Source organism: Arachis stenosperma, chromosome 3 (assembly GCF_014773155.1).
Source record: "Arachis stenosperma cultivar V10309 chromosome 3, arast.V10309.gnm1.PFL2, whole genome shotgun sequence".
Taxonomy (NCBI): domain Eukaryota; kingdom Viridiplantae; phylum Streptophyta; class Magnoliopsida; order Fabales; family Fabaceae; genus Arachis; species Arachis stenosperma.
The window spans coordinates 25,564,431-25,592,240 of NC_080379.1; the positions used below are offsets into that span (position 1 = coordinate 25,564,431).

A 27,810-nucleotide genomic window follows, 5' to 3' on the forward strand; every position below is an offset into this window, starting at 1 on the left:
TTGGAAGTCGGCGTCGATAGTTCTGGGGCATCAGCTCCAGTTCATAGCTCGACTGCTGCGGGAGGTGCATCTAGTTCGATGCCTGCGGTGAGACCGTATCTTCTGCCGGTCGGATCCCCTACGTTTGCGGCTGATTTAAACCGAACGGAGGTTGTTGGTTCTCTACAGTTGGAGAATGCACCAGTCATTGAGCAGGCTTACGTCGTGGGCACGGGTGGTGGCTAGTTACCTTATATGCAAGGCTTTGGTGAACCTGATCGAGTAGAAAATGCAATGTGTGACGACGACTCTGACCAGGAGCCCGTTGATATCATTGGGGACAGCGACGATGACACATGTGCCAATCCACCGCAGCAGCATGGGCCTTCAAGTTCTGCTTCTCAGCAGTACCCTCCACACTTCTCCACACTAAACTTGGACGTTCTGGGTCAACAGGAGGACGGTGGTAACACAGTCGGGGGCTCCTCTACAGAATTTTAGATTGGGCAATCTTTCCAGAATAAAGATGAGGCTGTGCTGAGTGTGAAGGACTATAGCATCCGGCGAGGTGTTGAGTACATAGTCATCGAATCAGATCATCTGAAGTATCATGGAAAATGCAAGCAATTCGGCAAGGGTTGTACTTGGTTGATTCGCATTGCGCTGCATGCACGAAAGGGCACTTGGGAGGTTAGGAGGTACAACGGGCCACACACATGCTTGGCAACCTCTATTTCCAGTGATCACCGTCAGTTGGATTACCACGTTATCTGTGCGAGGAATCTTCCGTTGGTTAGGGCAGATGCTGCGGTTAAGGTAAAGGTATTGCAACAAGCTACAGAAGCCGATTATGGTTTCAGGCCTAGTTACAGGAATGTTTGGATGGCCAAACAGAAGGCAGTGGCACAAATATATGAAGATTGGAAAGAGTCGTACGCAGAGTTACCACGTTGGATGCTAGGAGTACAGCCAACAATGGCCGGAACAATAACCGTGTTGAAGACCTCTCCTGTTCGACTTCGTGGTGAGGTTGATGAGTTGACGGTGTACTTTCACCGACTATTCTGGACATTCCCACCCTGTATCGAGGCATTCCGTCATTGCAAGCCCCTCGTCAGTATTAACGGTACCCGCTTGTATGGCAAGTATGGAGGGACGCTGTTGTTGGCGATAGCGCAGGATGAAAACTCGAACATCCTCCCGATAGCATTCGCCCTTGTGGAAGGAGAAAATGCAGAGTCGTGGTCATTTTTCTTGTCCAACCTACGAGAGAATGTGACTACTCAGGAGGGTATCCTTGTTATCTCTGACAGGCATAATGGGATCAAGGCAGCACTTGAGGCACCTGAGAATGGGTGGCTGCCTCCACGTGCTTTCCGAGCATATTGTATTCGGTATGTTTCTGCGAATTTTGCCCTAACTGTCTAAGGTAAGGACTCAAGGAGGATGTTGGTGAATGCTGCCTACGCAAAGACTGAAGCAGAGTTTTATTACTGGTTTTACATCATGCGGACTGAGAATCCAGCAATGTGTGAATGGGCCAATCGGATGGAGTACGACAAATGGACCCAGCATGAGGATAGTGGTAGACGTTTAGGGCACATGACAACCAACATCAATGAATGTGTGAACTCGGTTTTAAAGGGAACTTGTAACCTCCCGGTCACATTGTATGACTGAGGTGTTCAACGTTTACAAGCAGGGTTTTCTTCCGCCTATCCCAGAAGGCCTTTGGCCGCCATATGATGGGCCAACTATCATTCCTGACCCTAATATGAGGCATGCAAAGGAAGGTCATCCAAGAGCAATCAGGATCCGTGGTAGTATGGATCAGTCGCTGGAGAACCAGCCGAAGCGCTGTGGACTATGCCGTCAGCCTGGGCATACGCGGAAGAACTGTGACTAGCGAAGACATACTGCTGCAAGGGATGCCTAGATGTCATTCCGTTTATCATGTCCTCCTTGTTGTTTTAGTTGTTTTATGAAATGTTTAGTTGAGTAATGTATGGTTGGATAAGTCTATGAATGTGACCATGTTTACTTTCTGCATTAATTTCTTATAAATGAATTGCGTTTATTTTAGATGTTTGATTGCATCAATATGGTATCATTCAAATTGCGCATGATAATAGTGACAGAATGAAAGGTTACCATAGAAGCTCAAACCGTTCTAAATATCAAATACATAGCAGATAGCATTTTACATAAGTTTCAAAGCATTTTAACTATCAAATACATCGCAGATAACATATTACAGAAGTTTCAAAGATATAAGCCTAAATAGCATGCCAAGTAAATATACTAACATAGTTCCTACAGGATGTGAAGATATGACATAACTAATCAGCATCATCAATGGTGTCACTGTCATCATCGTCGAACAGACCGAGTAGGTGACCTCCAGTGCCACACAATGGAGGACGCCTCACCCTCCTGGGTCTCTCATCTGCCGCTGGTGCTGATGGCTGTGCGGGAACGGCGCTGAATGCTGAGGCTGTGGTCCCTCCTAAGGCGAACCATGGGTCAGCCGGAGATGCTGCAGGCTCGTTGAGGTCAATGGCCAACTGAGGAAGAACATCGTCAGTTCGTGGCTAGTGAACATCAAACTGGGACTGATCATCAGGCATCTGTGGCCTATAATGTGTCCCATCGTCATCCCTCAGCATGTCTGCTATATCCCTATAGAACTCAGACTCAGTAACAGGATCATCGATGTCCATCCCAACAGCAGCAGTGGTAAACTGAGCAAACTTATGGGGGGCGACATTCCCAAAGAGCTGAGAGCTACTGCCCACATCGTAGGTCGGCTGATCCATAGTTGAGGCTGAACCGAATACATCCTCACTTACACCGTGTTGAATGCCCTCATCCTGAACGAATGGTCCTCTACCTCGAGCCCCTCCACGTCCGTCCCGGGCTGGCTGTTGTCTGGCTCTACGTCGAGGAACACGATAATCCACTGCATCTCCATGATCAGCTCTAGGGATGTCCTCCTCTAAATGGTCAGCCAGATCTCGCCACTCTCGATCCGTGGTACAGGTGCCTATACGCCGACGCCGATATACTCGCCTGTTATCTGGTCTGTCGTAAACGTGCACCCTAGGAGGTGCCTGTGACGACCCTCTGTGACAAGCCTCCTCAGTCAACACAATCGGCCTCGGATCCTGAAATGCAACATCTGGGGATAGGAATCTGTGCACCACACGGCACCACCAATCCAGGTAGTCTGATGATGGACCGGGATCAGGAACTTGATCGACCCAGATGACTGAATGAAGCCGGTTCTTCCAATGCTGATGCCACTCCCGATAATACGTGGGGAACCACCGGTCCCCACTTCTGCCATCCTTCGCATGTAGCCAATCTATGTTCAAAGCTAGCTGAGGGAGATGCTGAACACCACCAAACTGCGGTAGAACTCTGTCAATCTGATGCCACTCAATCGCAGCAAAGTAGATCAGGCTAGTGATGGCCGTCTATAGCCTACGGTGCTCGTCAGCTAGTATCTCTGAATGAATAACAGCAGTAACCTCGGCAGAAGAATAAGGCTCCCACACAAACTGTATCGATACAGTAAGGGTTTCGTCAGACCATGACACTTAACATAAACCATTGAAACTAAGAGAAATAACTAAACGACTCACATCGTGGACATGCAATCGATCCAAGGAAAGGCGTGCAGACAATAATCTTTGATCTCCGGCATCGTTCTTCGGCATATACGTAGCCCACCTGCAATTTTCATTGGAATGATGTCATAACATGGAATAACACATGATATTGAACAATTTATGAACCGAAAATAATAAAACGTACCTGGAAGCAAGAGGGAACCCGAATCCATCAAACCCACTAGGCCTCAAAGTGGAAAACCTCCAGAAAATCCAAGACTGTAGAAGCTGTAGTGGCCCGGCCAAGTTAACAACGTTTCTGTTTGTCCCACGATAAAGACATCTATACAACCATGCCAGTGCAGCAGAACCCCAGCTATATCTGCCCAAGTCGTCCAACGATGCCAAATAAGGCAACCAGCGAAGGTGGATCCAGTTGGCATTCTTGTCCGCAAACAGCTGAGAGGACAATAGCATCAGAATATAAGCACGAGCGTATATACGCACGATCTCATCACTAGCATCTGCTGGGAGAACGCGGAACCTCTCATGGAACCATGTATAGCACACTGTCATCTGCTTTACTTTACTCTGCGAAGGTAACTCCCTAAACAACTCGCGGAACCACACCCATGCTGGTCTACCATGCTCCATCAGATTCTCAAACTCAGTCAGGCACCCACTGACGGGCTCACCATCGATGGGCAAACCCAGCTGATATGCCACATCTTGCAAAGTAATACTGCACTCACCAAAAAGCATATGGAAGGTGTGGGTCTCAGGACGCCACCGCTCAATAAATGCGCTAAGGAGAGGCTCATCAACCCAGAACCACTGACTGTTAAGCCTAGCCAAATGATACAGGCCCGCGGTCTCCAGATAGGGTATAATCCGGTCGTGTAAGGGCATATTCTGTTGTCTCCTAATGCCGCTAATCACCCTAGTAGGCTGCAAAATGTGGGTAACAAAATCCCTCAACATACGACCATTACTAATAACATCAAGCATAATTTCTAAAAAATTATTTGAAGCCTCACATTGGTTTTGTTGATTCCCTAATTATAGCAATAACACTAATAATAACATTAACAATGAAACTACTAATATGATGCACTCATAATAACAATAAAAATTAAATATAAAAAAATATTTTACTAACAATAACCAAAATAAAATCAATATTTATACAAATAATAATAATAATAAGAATATGAATAATAATAATAATAATAACTAACCTCTGCGTCGATATATCCAGCCACGTGAGCGACACCATTTAGTCGGTATAAGCGATTCTCATCCTCCATGCTCCACCACCCAAACCTCTCAAACCTTCAAAGCTTTCCACAAATTCTCTCAAACCAACAACCCTCAAAATTTTGTTTGTGACACAAATGATCCGTGAGGAGCTTCAACGGATTATGTATTTATAGCCCCTAACACGTAAATCGTGGTAACCTACAGGGATTTAGGTTTAAACCGCCCTCTTCATAAACTGTGGTAGCCTCCCACGGTTTATGCATTGATTTTTTCCTTCGTAATTCGTTGCAACCTGCCACGGTTTACGTTCACAAAACCACCTTTCATAATCCGTTGCTAGCTACCACGGTTTATGTTCAAATGTGAAACCGTGGTTGCTTCCCACGGATTACATATAAATGACAAAATGCACATGCACGTAACAGAATTATGTTTTGTGTATTTGGGTAAAGCTTTCACCCATTTTATTTATTTGAGTAAATTGTCCGAGAAAGTTTAGGATGCAACACTTTTATTAAAATCTGACCAGCACTTAACCATTAAAAAAAATGTAATAATCTCACACTATTGGATGTAATATCACACCATTAAAAATACTCATAATGATTAATTGATGACTACAAATTACAAAACCTACTGACCCCTAACACTTCTCATAATAATAACTGTTTGTAATTGAGGACACATACAAAAATGAAATTACTATCTCACCTGGTCTTTATTTTATCATCAAATTTCCAAACCATGTACACGATCAAAATAAAAAAAAAATTATAGAAAAACAACTCTCTTACAAGTCAACATAAACCAACTCTATTATAATTTAAATTTTATAAATAAATAAAAATTTTAAAATCAAAATTTAGAAAAGATTCTATCTACATTTATCTTAATCACATTTATAGCACACAATAAAAACAATTCATAAAAGACTTAATCTCTTTTCATTTATTGAGAAACAGTCAAATCTCTCTTTCCACAAACCTGTCGTCTCCACGTAGCTTTTTAGCGCTGTCGCCCATTGACTACCGCCGCATCTTTTGTCGGGTTGCACGACCTCTTCCTTGTGTCCGGCGCTGTTTTTTTTCATTAGACATAGTCGCTTCCACCGCTGCGGGGTCATAATCCCGACGCATCTACACCGTCAAACACCATTGCGGCTTCCATCTGTCGCGCCAGACAGTGCAGAATCTGCACCCCACACCTCTCTATCCATCGCAACCCAGCCACCGCTAGGCCCCATTCGCGACGCGTGATCAACTTCTCCGATCCATGGCAACTCCTCCACTCGCGATGTGTGGCTTCTGTGGCTTTCTCCTCGCAACACGTCACTGCGAGTCTCTAGCATCCAAGACGTCGTCACCACCCTTCGGCTCTTCTTCTCCTCCTCCTATTTGGCTTTGAATGATTTTTTTAACTAATTTTTTATGTTTCTTCTTCCTAAATTTTAGATGATTCTTTTTATTAGTTTTGGATGTTTTTTTTTGCTATGTTTTGTATGTTTTTTTAGGATTTAAACGATTCTTTTTTAGTTTTGGATGATTCTTTTTATTATATTTTGCATGTATTTCCCTTAAGATTTGGATAATTTTTTATCTTATGTTTTGGTTTATTTTTTTGGAGTTTCAAAGTTTTTTTTGAAAAGAAGAATTAGAATTTACTTACTAAATAGTAAAATGTGAATTAGAATAAAAAAAAGTAATTAATAATCATTAATTTTATATTTTTTAAAAAATAAAATTTAAATAATTATTAATTAATGACAATTAATTAGTATAGAGTGCAATTCAAAAATACTTTATTGGCTAGATCCCTGTTAATTTCCTAACAAAATTATTAAAATAATATGATTATCAAGACACAATGCTTAACCATTTTTATCTCTATTTAACCACAGCAATAAGTAACGTACAACCACTAGAGGCATGGCCTCTAATTATTATTTATATTTATATTTTATCTAATAATGCAAATTTTTGGGATACAATTTTATGATATATATCACAAATTTTAAAAGTTTAAATGGATAGAAAAAGAGAATATTAATGATTTTATTACTAATATTTTTTTAAGTAAGAGTTTTTTTTTTAAATTTATTAAGTATCGAATTCTTGATCTTTCAGATATAAAAATTTGATACCATATCATAAAAAGTGAACTGATACTAATTTTATTGGTGGTTGATAATAATATTAAAAATGACAGAAATTAATAACTTTTGTGTTTGAATTTGTTTTTGTGTTGTCTGATTTACTCCACTTTAGTGTATTGCGTTTTCTTTATTTCAAAAAAAAAAAATTCTCTAATATAGTGCGTCTCAAATATAATTCAGCATATTATTCTTTCCAAATAAAAAGAATATTTATATTTGGGATTGGATTGGAGGTAAATAAGACTAAAGACTATAAAGATACATATAGGGAAATATAATCTCACTTTTGGGTGCAAATAGATAGGAATGAAGTGCTACGACCTATGGTTATATTCTTATTAGACTCCCGCATGCAAGCTAAAATTCTCAAAATAAAGTTGGGCCTTATTCGTTAAAGTGTCTTCTGCAAAAAGAAGTAAAAAGGCCCTCCAACGATTAGTCTAATGGCATCTATATTACTTTGTATTTAGTTGTAAAAATATGATAAGAAAAAATATTAAAAATAAGGGATAAAAATATAAAAATATAAAAATAAGTGTTCTTATATTTTATATTATAAATAAAAATAAATTATGAAAGTTTAATTTATTATTTTATTAAAAAATATGATAATAAAAAATATAATTATAAAAAATTAATAAAAATAATAAAAAATAAATTATATTTTTATTAGTATTTTTGTATTTTTTTTTATTAGAATAAACACAAAATATATTAATTTAATATTTATAAATATAATATTTTTATTTATATTTTATCTATTAAATATAATTTTATGTCTTTATTTTTCTATTTCAGTGTTGTGTGCCTATAAGTCTATAACGAAACACAGCCTATATGTCTTGTTTCGAAGGTGCATCGAATTTAAATTTTAGCTGTAACTAAAAACTGGTTATATAGAATCCATATGAAATGGAAACAGGTGTGTATGTGTTATCGGTGTAACTTGAAAAAAAAAAAAAAAAAAAAAAAACAGAATTAAAATAAAAAAGAGAGAGAAAAAAAAATCCTTAAAGTACATGCTTTCTTGGGATTCCTCAACTTATTTATATTATTAGTCTCATAGTAACACAAAAATCACTGCCATTACAATGGTACATACACAAAATGGCTAATGATCGAGTCTTCAAACTAATACCTCGTTTAAGATTAAGCACCTGAGGAAAAAGTTAAAAAGCAATGAAAGATATATTCTTCTTTTTTTTTTCCCCCTTTTCTAATTCTTCTTTTCCTTTTGCTTTTAAAAGCAAAATATTACTATATATATATGATGCGATCGATGCATGCAACATATATATAATGAACGATAAGAGAAGTCGTCAAATTAGGGTTTGTTGTGGCCACCACCATGAAAGTGCAATAAAGGGATAAAGAACCTTTATATTCTCAAGCACAAGAGGGTGGAATATTTGAAATTCCTTGTCTTTGTAATTCAATTAGAACACTGTCAAGTGCTGGAGCTTTAAGTCCAAGAGGTAGTGGCTGCCATGGCTTTGATAGAACATCTCCAATAGCTGCATCTATGCTCTCCTTTGACTGCATGCCCATATATAATAATAAAAAAATGAATTATAAAATCAGGTACATTGTTCTTCCATATATGAATTTAATTGGTCTCCCTTTTAATATTTCAATAGGAAGAAAAGTAATTTTATTTTGATAAAAATTGGAAACCAACTTTTTTTTTTTGAACAAAATCAGTCAATGCCTATCTTGTTTTTTAGATTTATCTTTTTCCTTTTAACATTTGTATATTCCCTACTGTTTTTGGTGATTGTTGGTTAAAATAAGATTGGTTTCCTAATAAAATGTTTTAATTTACTTTTAATAACAAAATATATGATCGATGTGTTCTTTTAATAATAACAATGCAAAGCAATTAAATCCATATTTTCATGTTGTTAATAGTTTGTCGTGTTTGGTTATTTGTTAAAGCAATTATGCAAAACAAAGCAATTTATGGATCCTCACATGAAGTAGAAAAATATTACTTCATAAATTATTATATTTTGACAATTGAGAGTGACATTTTGGTTAATATATATCTGAATAGTAATAGTTAAGTTTGACTAATTTGAACACATAAATTTTCATGTCAATTTTATCGTTAATACTATTTCACAATGAAGTATAGAAATACTATTTCACAATGCCATTTGCAAAACACATTTTAATATAGGATCATATTAGAAGACTAGTAAAATTTATTGTTTTTGTCTATTAATTAGATAGTAATATTTAAAAATATGTTGTTAGACTAATAAATTAAAAATACTGTAATACTAGCTAAAAGTTCTAGAGTCTTTTACTCAATACTACTTGTACAAGTCTTTTCATTAATTAAGTTTAACTAAATTAATCTAACATCAACATATATTATTTTTATTATTCTCATTTATTCAATTATTCAAGTTTTATTATTTAATTTAATTGGAAACTTAGATATGTAGAATTTGGTGTAATTTTATTGCATTATTAGACATGTGTGAAAAATGTTGCGTGTGTTGGAAGGAAGAAAAGGGAGAGTAATGAAATGAAGTTTACCGGATGGAAGTCAATGATGGGGTTTGGGTTGGGGCTGGAGAGGCCGTTAATGGGAGGATCTGCTGCTTTGTACATAACATGTGGATGTGGTGATGTTGCTGGAATACTGCCTGCCACACCTCCTGATCCATATTTCTGCATCTTTTTTTTTGTGTTTCCTCTTTAATTAGTTACAAAATAATAGAAATATTTAAAGATTATCAAAATTTATTTTTTTTTATTAATATTGGACTAATTTTAAATACTAAAATTAAATTCTAAATGTTAAATTTCAATAATATAAAAATAAAATATTAACCGAAATATTAATTAATATTAATAAAATATGTTGGTCTTTAGCATTTCTTATGATAAGAATAAATTTGAAAAGCTCTCAAAATATAGATAAGTAGATAACAATGGATCAAGATTTCAAATAATGTACAGTTTTAAAATGTTCTAGATTTACAATTTTTTTGTTTGCTAATTTCAAATTAAACATGTCTCTTGTGTCACGAGACAATACCGAAGTGTAATAAGTTTTGTTTGTGTTTGTGAGTAGGTAAATATGGCAAGAATTGTATACGATATATATAAATATATCTTATTGTTTTGGTAAGGGGGAATAATAATAATCTAAAGGACAAAGAGAGAAGACAACATGGGTGGTTCCAAAATAGTAAGGTAAACGAACAGTTACCCTTGTTGTCAGAGGCTGTGGAAAACACGGTGATCCTGGGGTTAGCATGTTTTGAGCCTGCATGAAAAAAAAAAAAAAAAGAATATACTTTTTTCAGAAAAAGAAACTAAGAAAGCAACATGATGAGTTATTCTTGAGATTCAAATTTTCATTCTAACTTTAGTATAAAACAAACAAAACACTATCAATGATCGAGAACTACACATTTCCAAATTATTATATAACTGGAACAAAATTATTAAAGAAAGTTTAAGCTTTATAAGTACTAGCTAGCTACAAGGTTATTAAATTAATCAAACAACGTATCAAATTAATATTTGATCATTACTCACATAAAAATATTTTTGTACAAAAATAATAATTAAACATTTTAAATAAAATTAATATATTTAACTAATTTATTTAACAAAACGTGTTAACATTCTAATAATATCATTTTCAGATAAAAATATCTTCAAAAATAGCTACCTAATATTATGCATGGTTTTGAATTCTGGTTTGCATCTACAATAGAAGATGCATTCCACACGTGCATTGCAATAATTTCAATAATCACATGCATATGCTTTCTACTAAATTTATTTCATAATTTTTCACATCAAAGAACAACTATATATAATTCTTGTTACGCAACATGCAACCACAGTTTAAACCATGAAAATCAACAAATTATGAGTTGGAAGCTTAAAGGAGTTAGTTTAGAGCGTTAACTAGTTGGTGCTGAGGATGCCAGAACGGGAGAGGAACAGGTTGCACCCACGGCGGCGACAGTGAATGAGTCGGAGTGCGTATAAAAGATTGGTCCATGGAGGGATGACCCCATACATGTAATGGTCTAAAATGGTGCAATGAAGTGATTGGAGGGAAACCCATGGTAGGTGCTACCCATGGACTACCCATATCTCTCTTCCCTGCTATTCCTCCTCCATAAATTTGTCTCCTTTGATTCCAATTTGCTGCTTCAGCTTCACGCGCTAGTAAATGTTTCCTATGGGATCTATATTTCTGCATTAAAACAAATCATATTGTTCTCTATCACAAAATCCTACACCTTTTCTTTAAACTATTAAGTTACATAATCCATGAAGCAATTAAATTGTAATTTAACTATTTTTAACTACTAATTTTAAATAAAGACAACTTTCAAGAGATTTCTATCCATGTATATATTTTGGTGGAAGTTGGCAGTTAGCATAAACAATGGGGTGTCATGCCTCACAATGAAAAAAACATTCAAACTAAGTTATAAATGTAAATAGTGGTTTTCAGTTAATAAAATATTTTATATCAAATTTAAAATTAAAATAATTTAAGTGGTTAATATTAAATTAAAAAATAAATATTTAAACAGTATAAATAATGAATTTAATATTTTAAATTGTACATTTAAATAATTTAAAATGAAAGATTAAAAAATAATAAAATTTACTTGAAATAATATACTTTTAAACTCATTTGTAAAAGAAACATGTACCTAGTGCGTACTTAATACGAGTACATTGAGGAAAAAAAAAACATACTGGTGCAAAATAAATTTAAAAAGTTTTGAAAAAGGTAAAAGCTCTTAAAATGATACTTAATAGTCCATAACAGAAAAAATTTATAATTTTAATAATTTAATTAAATTTATTAAATAAACGCAATGATTCTCAAATATCAATTTTCTCAGAGTTCCAACTTTGATAATATATATACTAATATGAATAAAGATTAAAACAAAGAGTGAAATATAATTTTTTTTTCTTGTTAATTATATATATATGTCTTATATTTTTTTATTTTTTTTAGTTTATATAAATTATTTTGTACATTTACGAAAAATAATTTAATTTTCATATAATAAATACATTTACATAAAAAAATACATTAGACAACTTGTTTTGTAGATTAAGATTTATATATACTTGGTACCAAAAAAATCTTCTTTACTCACGTATAAACTCTATTATCAAAATTCAATTAAGTTGTCATTTTTTAAAAGTAATTTAACAAACTCTATTATTAACTACTAAAATCAAACATAGGAGAGAGATCTGGAGAAGAGTGAATTCATATAAAAACAAAGTGAATAAATTTAACCCATTAAATTTTATATAAAAATGACGGTAATTGTTTTTAGCCCTAACAATTTATTATTATTACAAATAGTTCTCTTAATCTATTTTATCTAAATTATCATAATATCATCGTAGTATTATCAACCATATATGATTAATAGTAATCTAACTTTTTACTTCTATTAACACCGATTATGCTTTTTTCAAAAAAGAAGTTTTAACTACTGAAATAATACATGTGTTTAATTTTTTTCAGACAAATATAAATTAAAAAAACATAAGAATAAAAAAAATAAAACTAATGTTATGGTTAAAAATTAATGTGATGTATACAATTTTTTTTCATAAAAATTGATAAAACTTTTTCTTTGAAAAATCTAAAAGTTTGAATACTAAAACTAGAAAGAGGAAAAATATCCTACCATTCAATTACGAAAATATTTTTTTATCGAAGATTATATAGATATTAAATTGAAAGAAATAAAAAGAATATTATTATTAGTTACCTGAAGGTGACTTGCAATGTTATGGCGAGTGAGGCAATCAATTCCCATAATCTCCAAAATCCTAGAAGGTACTGCCTTATCCACTCCAAGTTGTTCCACGGCTTGTACAAATCTCCTATGTAACTCTGGGGTCCAATCCACCTATACATTCACACACCCCAAGAGATAACACAACAACATCAATAATAATATTCCTTCTCCACCAAATACTTTTTCAAATCAAATTTCTTAGGTCAATGAAAGGTTTTATCATATCTCAATTTATTTTATAATTATTTATTTATTTTTATAAAACTCTCTCCCTTTCTTCTCTCTATACAATTTTTAGAACCCGTGAGTTTTTTTTCAACTTTGTGGACAGCATAATTAAGACAAAGAGATAGACTCAGAAGAACATTATGGATATATAAACTTGCTTTGACATATTAACATGGATATAAACTTCAGTGAAAATCTAAACTTCCTAATTAATGAAGTAAAAGAAACACTACCAGTAAATTTAATAAATATTAAATAAAAAATCATTATGGTGAAAAAATAGAATTTAGAAAATAAACTAAGAGTAATTTTTATTAGCAACTCTAATTATACTGGTAAAGTAATTTATAAATATAAATAATGGCATACATGTTCTCTGTAAGAATCATTTTCTAGTTTTTTTAAGAAGATTAAATTTAAGTTGTGGTATTTTTAAGATAATAAATTTAGTGGGCATTTTACTTTGTTTAGAAAAACAAGTGATAATTAATTTGAAAATAAAGCAAGGAAGTAGGTAGGTTGTACCTTGACTTTTCTAATCTTGGCTTGAGGATTATTACTCTTGGATTGAGACGATGGTTTTCTTCCTTTTCCAGCATTCTTCGCAGGAGGATTCACAACTACGGACTCCTCATTCTTATTGGAAGCAAGTTTATTGTGAATTGAAGATTGATCTGCCCCTGCCTTAGGGTTGTCAAAAAATTGGGCAAAGACATCAGCTTCCATCTCCAAATCTGGCAACACATCGCTTTCCATGTTGATGCCGACGAAGAGGTCATCAAAATTGATGCTTTCCAACAAGCTTCCTTCGGACAGTTCGCCAAATCCATCGTCTTTTGATGACACCCCAATCGACTTGAAGCTCTCCATTCTTTCATCTCTTCTTGTATTCCCCACAGGAGGTGATGACACACCAAGCATTAATCAAAGATTTATTTTTTCTATATACATAATACCATATTCACAAAAATAAATATATGAAAATCTCATCAAAAATTAATTGCTTCATACCACGTGTCTTATGGTGCATGAAAATTTGATAACATAGTCAAGGGATCTAGAGAGTACTTAGATGTGAGTTTGGTTTTTACACCAAAAGGGTTATTTTGCTTATGGCATGTGAATATGAAGAGTTGATGTTCTCTTCAAATAATATAGGGCATTTTATGTTGCCTTCTATTGAAGTAGTGGTGATAGAAGAGTGTGTCTGAGAGAGAGAACCAAATTGTTTCTCAGCCACAACTTTAAATTGGTAGTGTATTTTTGTTTTCATTTTTCTTGGAAAATAGACATTTTGTTTTCATGTATTTCCTTTTGGGAGTATGTGCTACTTGCAAGTTACAATGTTAGTCTTGAGTCTATTTAATTTCATTTTAGTATTAGTGGATCACCTTTTTTTCTAATTTGAATAGTCATGGTTTTGTTTTTTTAAATGTATCAATCTTTTTTTTTCTGGAAAAGTCATGATTGTGATCAGAAATGCTCGTGACCTTTTTGTAATTATTATAGTATAAATTTGTAATGGATATGCGCAAGAGAGAGGAAGAGAATTAGCAGGATCCAGTCATGAATGAAAGGGATACATTGCATCATGCCATTATGTAGGTATTCATGCTGATGTTGGTCAGAGTGCAAAATTGACCTGTATGGATTTTCCCCCATTGATAGCAACTTACTAATTTCTATTTTTCATCATAATCATAATAATAATCACATAAGAGTGAAGCAAAATTGGGAGATATGGATATATACTATCTCCATTCCAAAATAAGTAAACCATGAAAAATGACAAAGTAAGAATGTGGTCTCTAATCGTCATCATTATTAAATTAAGATGATAGTTTTATACATAATTTAATTATAAAATCAACAATGCCTAAATTCTCAATTTTTTTTATTTGACAAATTTTCTTATGTTTTCAAAAAATTACGCAAAAAAAATTATTCTTGAAAGATCAAGATAACAAAAATGGCTATAAAAAATTAAAAAATATGACAAAAAAAATATTGGATATATGTTTAAAAAAGAATTACAAAAATTGGATTTTTTGATAATTTTTTAAATGGGATTACAAAATAAAACAATTTTACTTTTAAATTTTTGTAATTTGACGAAAAATAATTTTTTTTTTTGCAATTTGTTTTTGGTGAATGGTCCAAATTTAAAAAAATATAAGAAAAATAAAGAAAAACTAAAAAACGAATGTACACGTTCTATATAATTATCTAAATATTCTCATTAAAATTAAGATAACATACAAAAGTTATTTGTCAAATATAAAAATTTATTTGCAGCTTGTAGAAAAAAAAATCTTTGGTTTAATCTTAGAGAAATGTTAGATAGTCATCAGAATTTATTATTTTGTTATTAGTTAATCATTAATATTTAAAAATATAAAATAAAGTATGTTGTTAGATTAATAAACTAAAATATCTAAATTAAAAAAATTAAATTGATAATCAAGTGATACTAAAAAATAATAAATTTTGATAGTTTCTAATATTTCTATAATCTAATTGGTTTTTAAATATTCTAAAGACATTTTAAGTTTAATATTTTATTAAGAGTTTTTTTGTCAATGCCTAAATTTTTTTTTGGATATTTTGGGTGATTTATGCTTCGATCATTGTTATTAATATGTTAAGAAATTTAAACATAAATACCATCATATCTTTTACATATATCATCATACTATCTGATAATTAGATTTAATATTTTCACCATAAATATCATGCATGTCTATAATTTCTTAACGTTTGATATATAATTATTTATTTTTGCATAATAAATTAAAATTTTGAAATAAATAATTTAATTATATAATATTAAAATTTTTATAATTAAAAAATTAGAGGTTAACTAAATATTATTTTATAATTAATAAAATTGAGAAAATACTTAGAGTACATGAAGAGAATTTGTATATTTTTTATTTAATTAAAAATAAAAAAAGAATAACTAACTATATATATACACAAATACAAAATAAACTAACAGATCTTTGAATTTTAAACTACACTAACAAACGAATAGAATTTTAAATTTTAAATTTTTTCATAGTTTTAGAAGGTGGTTAATTCGGATTTGAATCTTCTAAAGTTTGAATTTTACTTTAGAGAGAGAGTAAAGTATGATCTCTCACCATTTATTTCATAGGCGGGACCAAGAATAAATATGAAAGAGAAACTATTCAAGGGTAGAAAATCACACTTTACTCTCTAAAATAAAATTCAAACTTTAGAGGATCCAAATCCGGTCTGAAAGCTGGAGAATGATATATATCGAAAATCCCAACTTAAAAAGATTAGCATGAAACAATTGAGTAGGCAAAGATTTGATAAAAATATATGCCAATTGTCCTCAACAAGGAACGAAAAGTAATTTCATGGTCCGGGATTTTGTAATCAACTTCTAGATATTCGGTCCTCTAATGAAAAACTGGGTTGGCAGCTATATGTGATGTACTCTAGTTATCACAAAACAGAACTGGAGGTCTTTCACAAGTAATGCGAAGAAATTGCAGCAGGTTTAATATCCATAAAATCTCACCAGTTGTATTAGACAAAGCACGATATTCAACTTTTGTAGAAGAACGAGCAACAGTGGTCGGCTTCTTAGTTTTGCAAGACACTAAACAATCTTAAAAAAAAAAAAAGTAGCCAGTTAAGAAACACTGCTATCAGGTATCGACCTAATTAGAATAACTAAATCCACATATATAATTAGTAGAGTCTTTAGAAAATACAACCTTTGCCTGGACTATTTTTGAGATAGCAAAAAATCCCATATTACAGCTTTATAATGAGCCTGAGAAGGAGAGCTCATGAATTGGCTAAACTGTTAGGTGGCATACATAATATCTGGTCGAGTAGTAGGCAAAGCAAGACGGCAATAAACAAAGGGATCCGAAAGAAGAGGGCCATCATCTTGGTAAAGCTTAACAGTAGTATCCATGCGGATAGCAGCATGTTTAGGACCAAGTAATCTATAATCATCTAATAAATCAAGTTAGTATTTATGTTGAGGAAGAGTAGAAATACCCTTTGAAGAGTGAGCAACTTCAATATCTAGAAAATACTTTAGTGTACCAAGATCTTTAATATTAAAATTGCAGTCTAAAATCTTTTTAATAAAAGCAATTTCAGCAGCAAAACTCCCATTAACGATGATGTCATCGACATAAACTAACAGAATGCATATGTCATTACCCAAAATTTTGACAAACAAACTATAATCAAAAGTTGTCTGCTAATAACTACAAGAAAGGAGAAGAGTTGAAAGTTTCTCATACCACATTCTGTTTGACTGTCGCAACCCATAAAGAGACTTAAAGATCTTGTAACACTGATTGAGACGGGATGTAGTAATGCCAAGAGAAAGTGCCATTTAAATTGTTTCTGTCAAATTGCCGTGTAAAAATGCTTTATTGATATCCAATTGCAGAATAGACCATATCTTCATTAATTCTAAGGCAAGAACAATTCTGATCATTGCAGGTTTCACCACCAGTGAGAGTCTCAAGAAAATCAACCTCTTTGTTTGTGTGAAACCCTTTGCTACGGGTCATGCCTTGTATTTCTCAATAGAACTATCCAGCAGGTGTTTAATCTTGTAAACCTATTTGTAACTAATGGATCGCCCTTTTGGAGGATAGTCTACCAGTTTTCAAGTCCCGTTCAATGTCAGGACAGCAATTTTCTCATTCATGGTATTTTGCTAGTGAGGGACCTTTTGTGCTTCCTGAAAATTTTTAGGCTCATACCCAAAATGCAAATATGATATATATTTATTTTGTGAAAGAGAAAGAAAATCAAGAGAGAAAACGGATGAAATGGGATATCTAGAACTTGACGAGTGAGAAGTTTGAACATTAAGAAAAGAATTACAAATAAAATCAGAGAAGGTGGCTGAGACTAGCGTTACGTTGCCTCCGACAAAGGTGAAGAACCAGAGTTGGTGGGGAGACACAAGTGGCTAGGGAGGTGGTTTGGTCAGAAAACGAAGGAGAGGAAGGGACATGAGATCAGGGTGGTGATGGGGGAGATGGTGGCATTGGAAAAGTGATGGGGGGAAGGATGCTATTTGGAGAAAATGAAGATGATGACATGTTAGATGAGGGAGAGGGAATAGGTATTGGGTTATAGAATAGTGTATTAGGTCCAATTGGAAGTGAGGGAGTGTTTGGACCGTGGATAGTGGGTTAGGAAAGATTTTTTACCAAATGAAAAATGTGCCCATGAAAAATAACATTTTTGGACACGACAATTTTCTTATGATCCAAAATGTAGACAATATAATCATTTTGAAAGCTTATAAATATAACTTTGTGTGCTCAAGCATCAAATTTAGAATGTTAATTAGTGCTAGTGGAAACAAAACATAAACATTCAAAAATTCTTAAATCATTAAAGTTTGGTTGTTTATCAAATAAAATCTCAAAAGGAGTTTTAAACTTGAGAATAGAGGACGGAACTCTATTAATCAAATAAAAAATACGATGAATGGCATATCACCAAAAAATAAGAGGTAAATTTGATTGAAACATAAGAGCGCGTGTAATATTTAAAATGTGTTGATGTTTACGTTCGACGCTCTTATTTTATTGGGGAGATTCAATGCAAATTCGTTGATGAATGATGCCTTGAGATGAATAAAAATTATGTAAAAGAAATTCATGTCCATTGTCAGAATGAATAATTTTAACCATTGAATTAAATTAGGTTTTTACTAAAGTTATAAAATTCTTAATATGTTGTGACACCTCACTCTTTGATTTTAGTAAAATGACCTAAGTAAATCGGGTAAAATTATCTACAATAGTTAAAAAATATTTATGATTATGAATAGAGTTTTGGCGAAAGGGTCCCAAATATTTAAATGCAATAATTTAAAATTAGCAGTTAATTTATTTATACTAATATGAAAAAAAAATTGTTTGAAAAAATGACATACATCACAAATTTCATTAAGGTATGATGGAATAAAAAAAATTTCTATGTAATATATCAAGTCTGTGATCAGAAATGTGTCCAAAATAGAGATGCCATAATTTGGAAGGCGTGAGATGAGTGGTATAGGTGGAGACGATAGAATGTGGTTGTAACGAATTATTGACAGAAGATATTTATGTAAGAATATATAATCCTTCTCGTAAAGCTACCTAAATCAATGATTCTCAAGTTATTCAATTCCTGAAAAAGACAAAAAAATTTTTGAAAAAGTGATTTGATAGAGAAGCATAGAAGTAATTTTAGATACAAAAATTAGATTGAAATGAAATTGAGGCAAATAAAGAACGTTGGAGAGAGAGTTAAAGAATTTGAAAATTTAACTCCATCAACATCAGAAGCAATAACGATAAATCCATTTGGCATGTGTACGATAATGGGTTTGATTTTAGAATAAGATAAAAAAAATTGGACAAATTTAAAGTAATATGGTCAGTAGCACCGTATCCAAGTATCATTAAATAATGATTGAGATGAAGAATGATTTAAAATAAAAAAAGTTGAAGAAGAGCATAAATGATGGATACCCACAGTTAGACTTGAAAAAAGTTCAATTTGAGAGGAAGGAAGAGTTGTCTCATCTTTGGTTGCTGATGCATGAGTCTCAGCTTTCTTCAGAAATGTCATAAGAGTATTATGCTGGGCCAGTGACAAGTCTGGAACCGTTTCTGGTGGATTACCCTTAGCATCTTTCTCACGTTGATTTTGAGTACTGAAGGAATAGGGAAGTGCGGCAATTGTGCTATTGATAGAGGTAGTGGTGTGATCTGGGAGGCGCGGTCGACTAGGAAATGGGGATGACCCGGCAGATAGCTGTGCTTTGCATAACAGATGTTAATGGTGTGACCGGTTCGTCCATAATGAGTACAGATTTTTGACCGAGCATCTCTGCATCCTGCGCCAGTAAGGGAGGAACCATGTCGCAGCCTAAGGAACGGCGTCGGCTATCGATGGCAGCGGTAAGAATTTTTAGTTCATCAAGAATGCCAAAAGAGGATCGAGCAAAAGTAATTAGGATCGAACAATTGCAAATCATTGGTCGAGTTCTTTCAAAAATCGAATAACAAAATCTTGGAGACGGTGAGTTTTGGCAGAACACGAGCAAACAGGAAGGAGTCGAGAGTTTTCTATCTCTTCCCATAAAATTTTGAACGCTGTGTAGAAGTCACTAACAGACAGGGAACTTACTTCAACCCATATATTTCCTCTTGGAGTTTGGCAATGCGAAAAATGTCAGTCTGTAAAAATTTCTCACGAAAGTTCTGCCAAACAAAAAAAGCAGTAGAAAGATAAATTACACTCTGAGTATGGATGATGATAAAGAATGAAAGAGTCAGGAGAGAATAAAATTATTGCATCTCTCCTGGACATGAAACAGAGGGTCATCAGAGAAGAAAAATTGTGTCAATAAGAACTCCATATTTGTTTTTGGAGATAATTGCCATGAAAAAAAAGTAACTCCAAAAATGATAATTATTTTCAGTGAGCACGGAAAAAACAAAAATAGAGTTAAGGTTCTCACTTAAATGTATATAAAAAGACTAATTGGATTTTAAAAAGGATGGTATCATCTATAGTGAGTAAAAATAAACCATCGAAAGAAACCAATAATAAAAAAATTGTTTGAATTAGTTGTTTTTACCATATATAGTCATCAGTAGAGCTACTAAGAATTCTAATACTTAATAAAATTGAAAGTAATATCGTTGTTATATAACATTACAGTTTTTTGCATATCAAGTTTCATATAGTGAGTGCTAAAAGACAGAGTGATGCATGGGAATATGATTCGGGTGCTAGTGAGAATAACAATAGCACTTATTTTTGCACATATTTTTTATGTTCTTTCTATAATTAACAACTCCCAAAATTCAACAAGAAAAGTGAGTATAGTTCAACCTCATAAGAACTTAACAAACATTAACACCACTAAAAATGTAAACATAATTAACAATACAAAGATATAAATACCAACAAAATCAAAAATTCCAAAAAAAACTAATGTATGCCACTCTAATTAAAGTTTTCTTATCTTATCTCATGAATGTTATCTCTCTTTTTCTTTTCAATGCTTGGAGTTTTCCACGTCTTCTATCAATATATAATTTGATTTTGCAACACTACGAAAGATAGATACTTTCTTGATTTATCGTATTTTCATATTGGACATATTTTAGATATGACATACATCAATACTCGTCCGACACATGTGTCTTCTGTATTCAATTATGTTTTAATAAAAAATAAAAAATTCTTTTCATTTTAGACACACGTAAAAAATATTACGTATCAACGTGTCCAGTCTTATTCTTAACATATATTTTTAAAATGAGTTTAGAACTAGTATATATTATGAATTATTAAAATAAAATATATTTTAAATACTTTATATAATTAAAAAAAGATGTTAAAATAATAAAAAATTAATTTATATTTTAATATCAATAAAATACTAAAATATCATTATAATTTATCTAAAAAATACTTTATATTATATTATATTATATATATATATATATATATATATATATATATATATATATATATATATATATATATATATGATGTGTTCTCATGTCTTATAAAAATTTTAAATTCACGTATTCGCATGCCCTGTGTCGTATCGTATCCTATACCTATGTCAGTGTCATTCCATCATAGCCATTCAATTAGACTTCTTTCCTTTAAAAATAATACTATTTTTTAACCTCCAAATACACTAAATCATCCCAAAAAACATAATTTTTCAACATTCATTCCTTTCTTTCGATACTTTCTAGACAGCCAAAATTTAAAACATGTTCTTAATTTCTCATGCCACAACCACTTCACCTCTCAGATTTAAGAACATATCCCCATAATTTCCAAGAGAAGAACAAATGATGTATCGATTCTAGTTTAATATAGTAGAATACATTGTTAAGAAACTATAATTTTTTAATTTATTTATGAGCAATATATATAATTAATTATAATTATATTAACTATTTTATATTTATGATTTATATAGATGATCTTATTTATTATTATAAATGCTAATGGAATAAGTTATTAGTACTTTTGATTTGAAATTAAATAAGAATAAAATTAAAAATATTATTTTATTTGGATTTAAAACTTTAATGAATGTCACACTTAAATATAAATAGTGATTTTAGGATTTTGGTCTCAAATATATCAAAACTACCTTCGTAACTCTTTCTCCATTAAAGAGTTGTTATTCAGCCCTATTAGAGATATAAAAGACTTTGGTTGAAGAAGATCAAAGAATCAAATTGTTCTAATCATGCTCATGAATTTAAGTATACTTCTGCTCTCAATTATTTTTTTTAATGATTTAACATGTGGATAGTCTTTGAATTAAAAAAATAAAAAATTTTCAACAAATAATATTAAAGTCATCTATAATTAAATCAATAAATTTTATTTATTTATAATTGAATCTTAATTTAAGTTTATAAAATTAAACTCAAATCAAATCTTTTTGTATATATATTTTATCCAATGAGAGTAGTATTTATATTGACTCGATAATAAAGAATTCAAAATTTTTATTATTATTATATTTGAATTTAATGTTGGGAGTTTAGAACAAAAACCTTCGGCGCTTTCTGCCTTATATATTCATAGAATCAATTCATTGCTACATAGAGTAATTTGGATAATAATAACAATAATAATAATAATAATAATAATAATAATAATAATAATAATAATAATAAAAGGATATTATTATTGATCTGGATTGAAAAGCCTTCGTAAAGGGTTTATTGAAGATAATAGCATGAATATTATTTTATAATTTATTTTTCTATATAAAAATAATTATTATGATTTTTTTATTATTTGAATTTTTTTTATTGTCAATTTAATTTTTTATTAATTAATAAGAATTCACAATATTATGATATTGTTATATATTGTCTCTTATTATTATTATTATTATTATTGTGATATGTAAACATTTTGGATTAGCTAGTTACATTAGAAGATTAGTTACAATTCGAATCATGTTATATTCATATATTTTATAAGGTTGAGTTTTGAAATAAATTAGTTGAATATTATGCTATCAAAGTAGTATTTTTGGTGAAAACTAATTTATTTTAAAACATTAGGAATATGGTGATACGTAATTCATAAAAATATTGGTTGATTAAAAAGAAGGTTTATATTTGGCAAAATTACAATACATATCAATGATATTTATATATTTGAGTAACTAGTTAAGAATAAATCAATGTTTATTTTTTATGCGAATAATAATTGGCACAAAAAAAGTTTATTGTTTGGCCAAATAATAAACATTGAACTTTGTGTTTATTTTCTATTTAATTATATCACAACTAATCGGCCCAAAGGAAGCTAAGGTTGATGTTTGGCCAATTAATAAAAAATATATGCAGTAATAAATATGTATAGTTCTCAAGTTTTTATGTGAATAATGAGTCCATGCATCCAGACATTTGACAGAATTTTGTTAAGAATATTTAGTAAGCCACACTAAATAAATTTATATGTACGTAGTTTATGTAATAAGAATCGACCCAAAAAAAGTTTTATATTTGGCCAAATTACATGTACATTTGTAGTAATAAACATGTAATACTTATTTGGTTTCATGTGAATAATAAGTTTGTCCAAAAATATTTATTATTTGGCAGGATTTATTATCAAAGTTTAATTACTGTATTAAAATATCGATTACAAATTAATATTTTTATCCAAAAATTGAATATTAATGTTGTGCTAGATATTTGTGATGAGCCCACCATTATATGAATTTTATTCATATACTATGTATCTTATTTGGATATATTATTTTACTTTAAAGTCATATGTGTCAATATTGTCAATATTAGTCTATTTTTAAATAGATTTTTTTTAAATTAAAAAAAAAGAGACACTTTTTGTCATTAATAACTTAGGTTCGTTAAATTATTATCTCATATGGCATTTTGAGATAAATATTGTTGATGATTTATATCAGTTTAATAAGAGCAAGTATATTTTCATTATTCTTGTATATCAGCGACATGCAAAATTATAAATAAGGTTATATACTCAACTCTAAGGGAGACCAATATAAAACTTTATTATGTATGTTAAGAAAGTTATAAAACTCAAAAGTGTTTAAGGTTTATTATACTTCGGCAGTATTCTGATGGAAAACGAATTTGTACACATACAATTGTCGTATTCTTTATTAGTATATTTGACAGATATTTAATTCAGTTAAGAATATATGACTAAATAAAAGATAAACAAATTTTGTTATAGCAAAATGTTAAATGTTCACACATATGAAGTCAAAAAATAAAGTTAGAGATCATTTAGTATTCAAATTCTAACTTTATTAGATGTCTAGGTAATTTTGATCCACTTGCAGGTATGTTCATATGTCCATTGAAAGAGTTCTTTGGAAAAGTGTTAAAGAAGAAACTTATTACTCTTTCTACTAAAGTAATTGAATATAAAACACTTTTTGAAGGCATCTATTTTAATGACAATAAATACTTGTCACAAATTATGAAAAAATAAATTTGAAAGACTACTTGAGTAATTTTGTAACAATGTGTTAGTAGTCTAATATTTTAAATTGTTATTAAATAAGGGAATTCAAAGTGTTTAAATGTCTAACGAGCAAATTAGCACAAACTCCATAAATGCATGCATATTTGGTTCATAAGAAACAAATGCCCAAGATCTTTTGTGTGGATACTATTCATATAAGTGTCATATTATTTTATAATATATTATTTCAGTGGGTAGATACATTTAGATGCTCATATGATTTAGACAAATTTATATATATATATATATATATATATATATAATAAAGTATTCAGTTTTATTTTCACTTTGACCGATGATTTCATAAAGTTTATCAAAGTTTGACCAGTTAAAAATAGGCATGTATGAGATCATTTTCGCATATAATTTCTGAATTTTCTCATCCAAGTTTAATCTATGTCGTGAGTATATTAGTATGGTGATCATCGTGATTTCATCGCGACACTAATGTGATATAATATGTAGTCATAACTGATATATGAGACGGATAAATTGTTAAAGTAATCAAGGAAATAACACTTAGCTGCACACATAAAGTTTATAAGATGTGATTAATTAACTCAAAAAAAATATATGTATAGTCTAAGTGGCAGATTGTTAAAAAATTATAATTTCCTAATCTATTTGTGGATAATACATATAATTGATCATAATCACATTAGCTATTTCATATTATATGACTTATATAGGTGATCTCATCTATTATTATAAGGTTAAATTACATAGTTGGTCCCTATACTTTTACTGAAATTACAAATTGGTCCTTATATTTTAAAAATTTGTAATTGAATTTTTAAATAAAATTAAATTTTATAATTTAAATCCACCATTCAAACCACGTTTGATTTAATAGAATATTCTTTAACATATTCATTATTTTAAACATGTAAGTTAGTTACACGTATTTAACAGTAGGAATTAATTTATAATTTTAATAAAAATATAAAGACCAACTATATTTAGAGCTCCCAACTGTGATATAGAGATCAAAGAAGTCTACATCCAACTTCATTAAAGACAAGGTTTGCCACAAACTAAGTCATTAGAAAAGAGCCCTCCTATCTTCAAGTGGTAGGGAACTGCTAATTAAGGATGTAGCCATACGTGATTCCTGTTTATATTTTAATTTGTTTCAAGCTTTTAGAGACATTGATATAAGCAATTCAGTGGGCAATCCTTAATTTTAGTGTGGTAAAAGATTACTTGTATACCAAAAGCTCAAGGTGGTCTTAATTTTAAAGATTTTAAAACCTTCCACCTTGAGATGCTAGCAAAATAAGATTGGAGACTCCTTTTTATACCACAGTTCCTAATTAGTAAATTTTATGAGAGTAAGTACTATAGGTATTTTGCTTTTTCCAAGGCTAAAGTTAGTATTAAATTATTAATCCTTCATAATAAAAGATAGAACGATTTAAGAAAAAGATATTTTTTAGGATGTAGGAAAGAATTTTTTCAATCAAAATTAAAGATGATTCTTGGGTCAGAAATTATTTAATCATAATGCTTAATCCTATTCCTAACTCAGGTTACACCACGATGTGAATCTCTGAGTTAATTTTTTCAAATAGATAGAACTTGAAACCAGACAATCATATATTGAATATTCAGCCCAAAAATGGCATCAACCATCCTTAACACAAAAGTTTATGAATCAAAAGATAAAGTTACTTAAATTTAACGCATGTTTCTTTTATAATAATAATAATAATAATAATAATAGCATACTTTTGGTGAGGGTTCGAGGGTCCAGATAAGATATTTGCCAGCTCCGAATCCAACAACTCCACATTTTTGCCTCCTAAAAGTTTAAAGGAGCAATAATTTTGTCTTAAAACTACAGTGTAACGCAAAAATAATGATATTATTTATTACCTTACTTTAGCGAAAATGATTTGACATTTATATATGATCTTTTGATTCGCCAGAAAAAATCACAATGTGCGGTGAGAATAATTGTTCCACCTTCATGGTTGTGGTTTGTCTTTTGCTAAGAGTTTCATAATATGCGATAATGATTAAATTAGTTTATGAAATATAGGTTATCTTTTAAATTTATTTTTAAAAATTTTATAATTAAATTATCTTTTTAAAGATTATAAATTATTTTTCTCTTTTTGCTATTCAATTAATAATTTTTATTAATAATTGATGATATAAATATTCACTTATAACATATATGACATTTAACATGTTTAATTAGATATGCTGAATAAATATATTTATAAAAATCTATTAGTTTAATCTATTTTTTAATTATATAAATCTTAATCTTAATATAGATACTAAATTGATAATTTTTCATCAATATATATATTTATTTAGCATCTAATTAGATATGTTAAGTATTATGTATAATGTGAGTTAACGTTTTATATAATTAATTATTTATGAAAACAATTAATTGAGTGATTGAATAACAAAAATAATTAATTTATTATCTTTAAAAAATTAATTTAATTAATAATATCTTTTAAAAATAAATTTAAAAAACAAACTATGTTTTAAGAACTAATTTAACATTAATCCTTCATAATATATATCACATACACGACATATGATTAATTAGTAACAAAATTAAACAACAAGATTATTATCTCTTCTCTTTATCTTTTTTTTCACACGAATACTTTTATTGTGTTTTCATAGAAAATTTCTCCTACTTTTTCGTAGAGATTTAGATCTTTTAAATTTTGAACTTTATTTTAAAGAATAAAATATAATTTTTTGTTTTTGAATAGTTTCTCTTTCATGTTTTTTTGTTTCACCTATAAAATAAATTATAAAAGATCACACTTTATCTTCTAAAAATAAAAAATTAAAATTTAAAAGATTCAAATTCAATATAAAAACACAATTCATATAAAGATGGTAATTTTTTTTAATTTTTATTTAACTATAGTAAAAAACATATTCTAAAAAAATAAATTAATAATAAAAATATAAATTATAAATAAAATTAAATATCCAAAAGAATAAATAATTATATTAAATTTTTAATTAATATTAATTTAAATGATACTGAATTAAATTCAATAAAAAATATATTTTTTTAAAATCTCAATTTCACAATAAATTTTATTTAAAGAATTGAAAAATAAATAAGAATTACTAGACTAAAAATAAAAAGAATTAAGAATAATACTGGATAGACTAAAATATAAATCTTAATATATATATA

General features: G+C 30.3%; 2 protein-coding genes across 5 annotated transcripts; one reads left to right on the top strand and one right to left on the bottom strand.

Moving 5' to 3' along the window:
* The first annotated feature begins 234 nt into the window (after positions 1 to 234).
* LOC130965730 (uncharacterized) lies at positions 235 to 1,885 on the top strand. The gene is made up of 4 exons (XM_057890491.1): positions 235 to 453; positions 499 to 1,366; positions 1,409 to 1,614; positions 1,682 to 1,885. The coding sequence occupies exons 1-4, from the start codon at positions 235 to 237 to the stop codon at positions 1,883 to 1,885; spliced, it is 1,497 nt and encodes a 498-aa protein (XP_057746474.1).
* A 6,141-nt stretch (positions 1,886 to 8,026) lies between these two features.
* LOC130970630 (transcription activator GLK1-like) lies at positions 8,027 to 14,337 on the bottom strand. 4 transcript variants are annotated; one of them, XM_057896767.1, is made up of 7 exons: positions 14,058 to 14,331; positions 13,572 to 13,929; positions 12,789 to 12,929; positions 10,937 to 11,230; positions 10,226 to 10,282; positions 9,547 to 9,687; positions 8,027 to 8,538 (listed from the first exon to the last, which is right to left on the bottom strand). In XM_057896767.1, the coding sequence occupies exons 2-7, from the start codon at positions 13,914 to 13,916 to the stop codon at positions 8,389 to 8,391; spliced, it is 1,128 nt and encodes a 375-aa protein (XP_057752750.1). In that variant the 5' UTR covers positions 13,917 to 13,929; positions 14,058 to 14,331; the 3' UTR covers positions 8,027 to 8,388. The 4 variants fall into 4 exon arrangements, with proteins under 4 accessions (XP_057752750.1, XP_057752749.1, XP_057752748.1 ...); XM_057896766.1 differs by having other exon boundaries at positions 13,572 to 13,926; positions 14,058 to 14,327; XM_057896765.1 differs by having other exon boundaries at positions 9,547 to 9,681; positions 13,572 to 14,337.
* Between the last annotated feature and the right edge of the window lie 13,473 nt (positions 14,338 to 27,810).

What these genes read in the sequence shown, in the direction of transcription:
- LOC130965730 (XM_057890491.1), top strand. Translation starts at nt 235, where the DNA reads ATGCAAGGCTTTGGTGAACCTGATCGAGTAGAAAATGCAATGTGTGAC. An exon ending in ACGTGCTTTCCGAGCATATT is followed by an intron (nt 1,367 to 1,408) that starts GTATTCGGTATG and finishes TAACTGTCTAAG; the next exon opens with GTAAGGACTCAAGGAGGATG. An exon ending in TCAATGAATGTGTGAACTCG is followed by an intron (nt 1,615 to 1,681) that starts GTTTTAAAGGGA and finishes GTTTACAAGCAG; the next exon opens with GGTTTTCTTCCGCCTATCCC.
- LOC130970630 (XM_057896764.1), bottom strand. Translation starts at nt 13,967, where the DNA reads ATGCTTGGTGTGTCATCACCTCCTGTGGGGAATACAAGAAGAGATGAA. An exon ending in GGCATCCTCAGCACCAACTA is followed by an intron (nt 10,283 to 10,936) that starts GTTAACGCTCTA and finishes TTTTTCATGCAG; the next exon opens with GCTCAAAACATGCTAACCCC. An exon ending in CCATCATTGACTTCCATCCG is followed by an intron (nt 8,539 to 9,546) that starts GTAAACTTCATT and finishes ATGGGCATGCAG; the next exon opens with TCAAAGGAGAGCATAGATGC.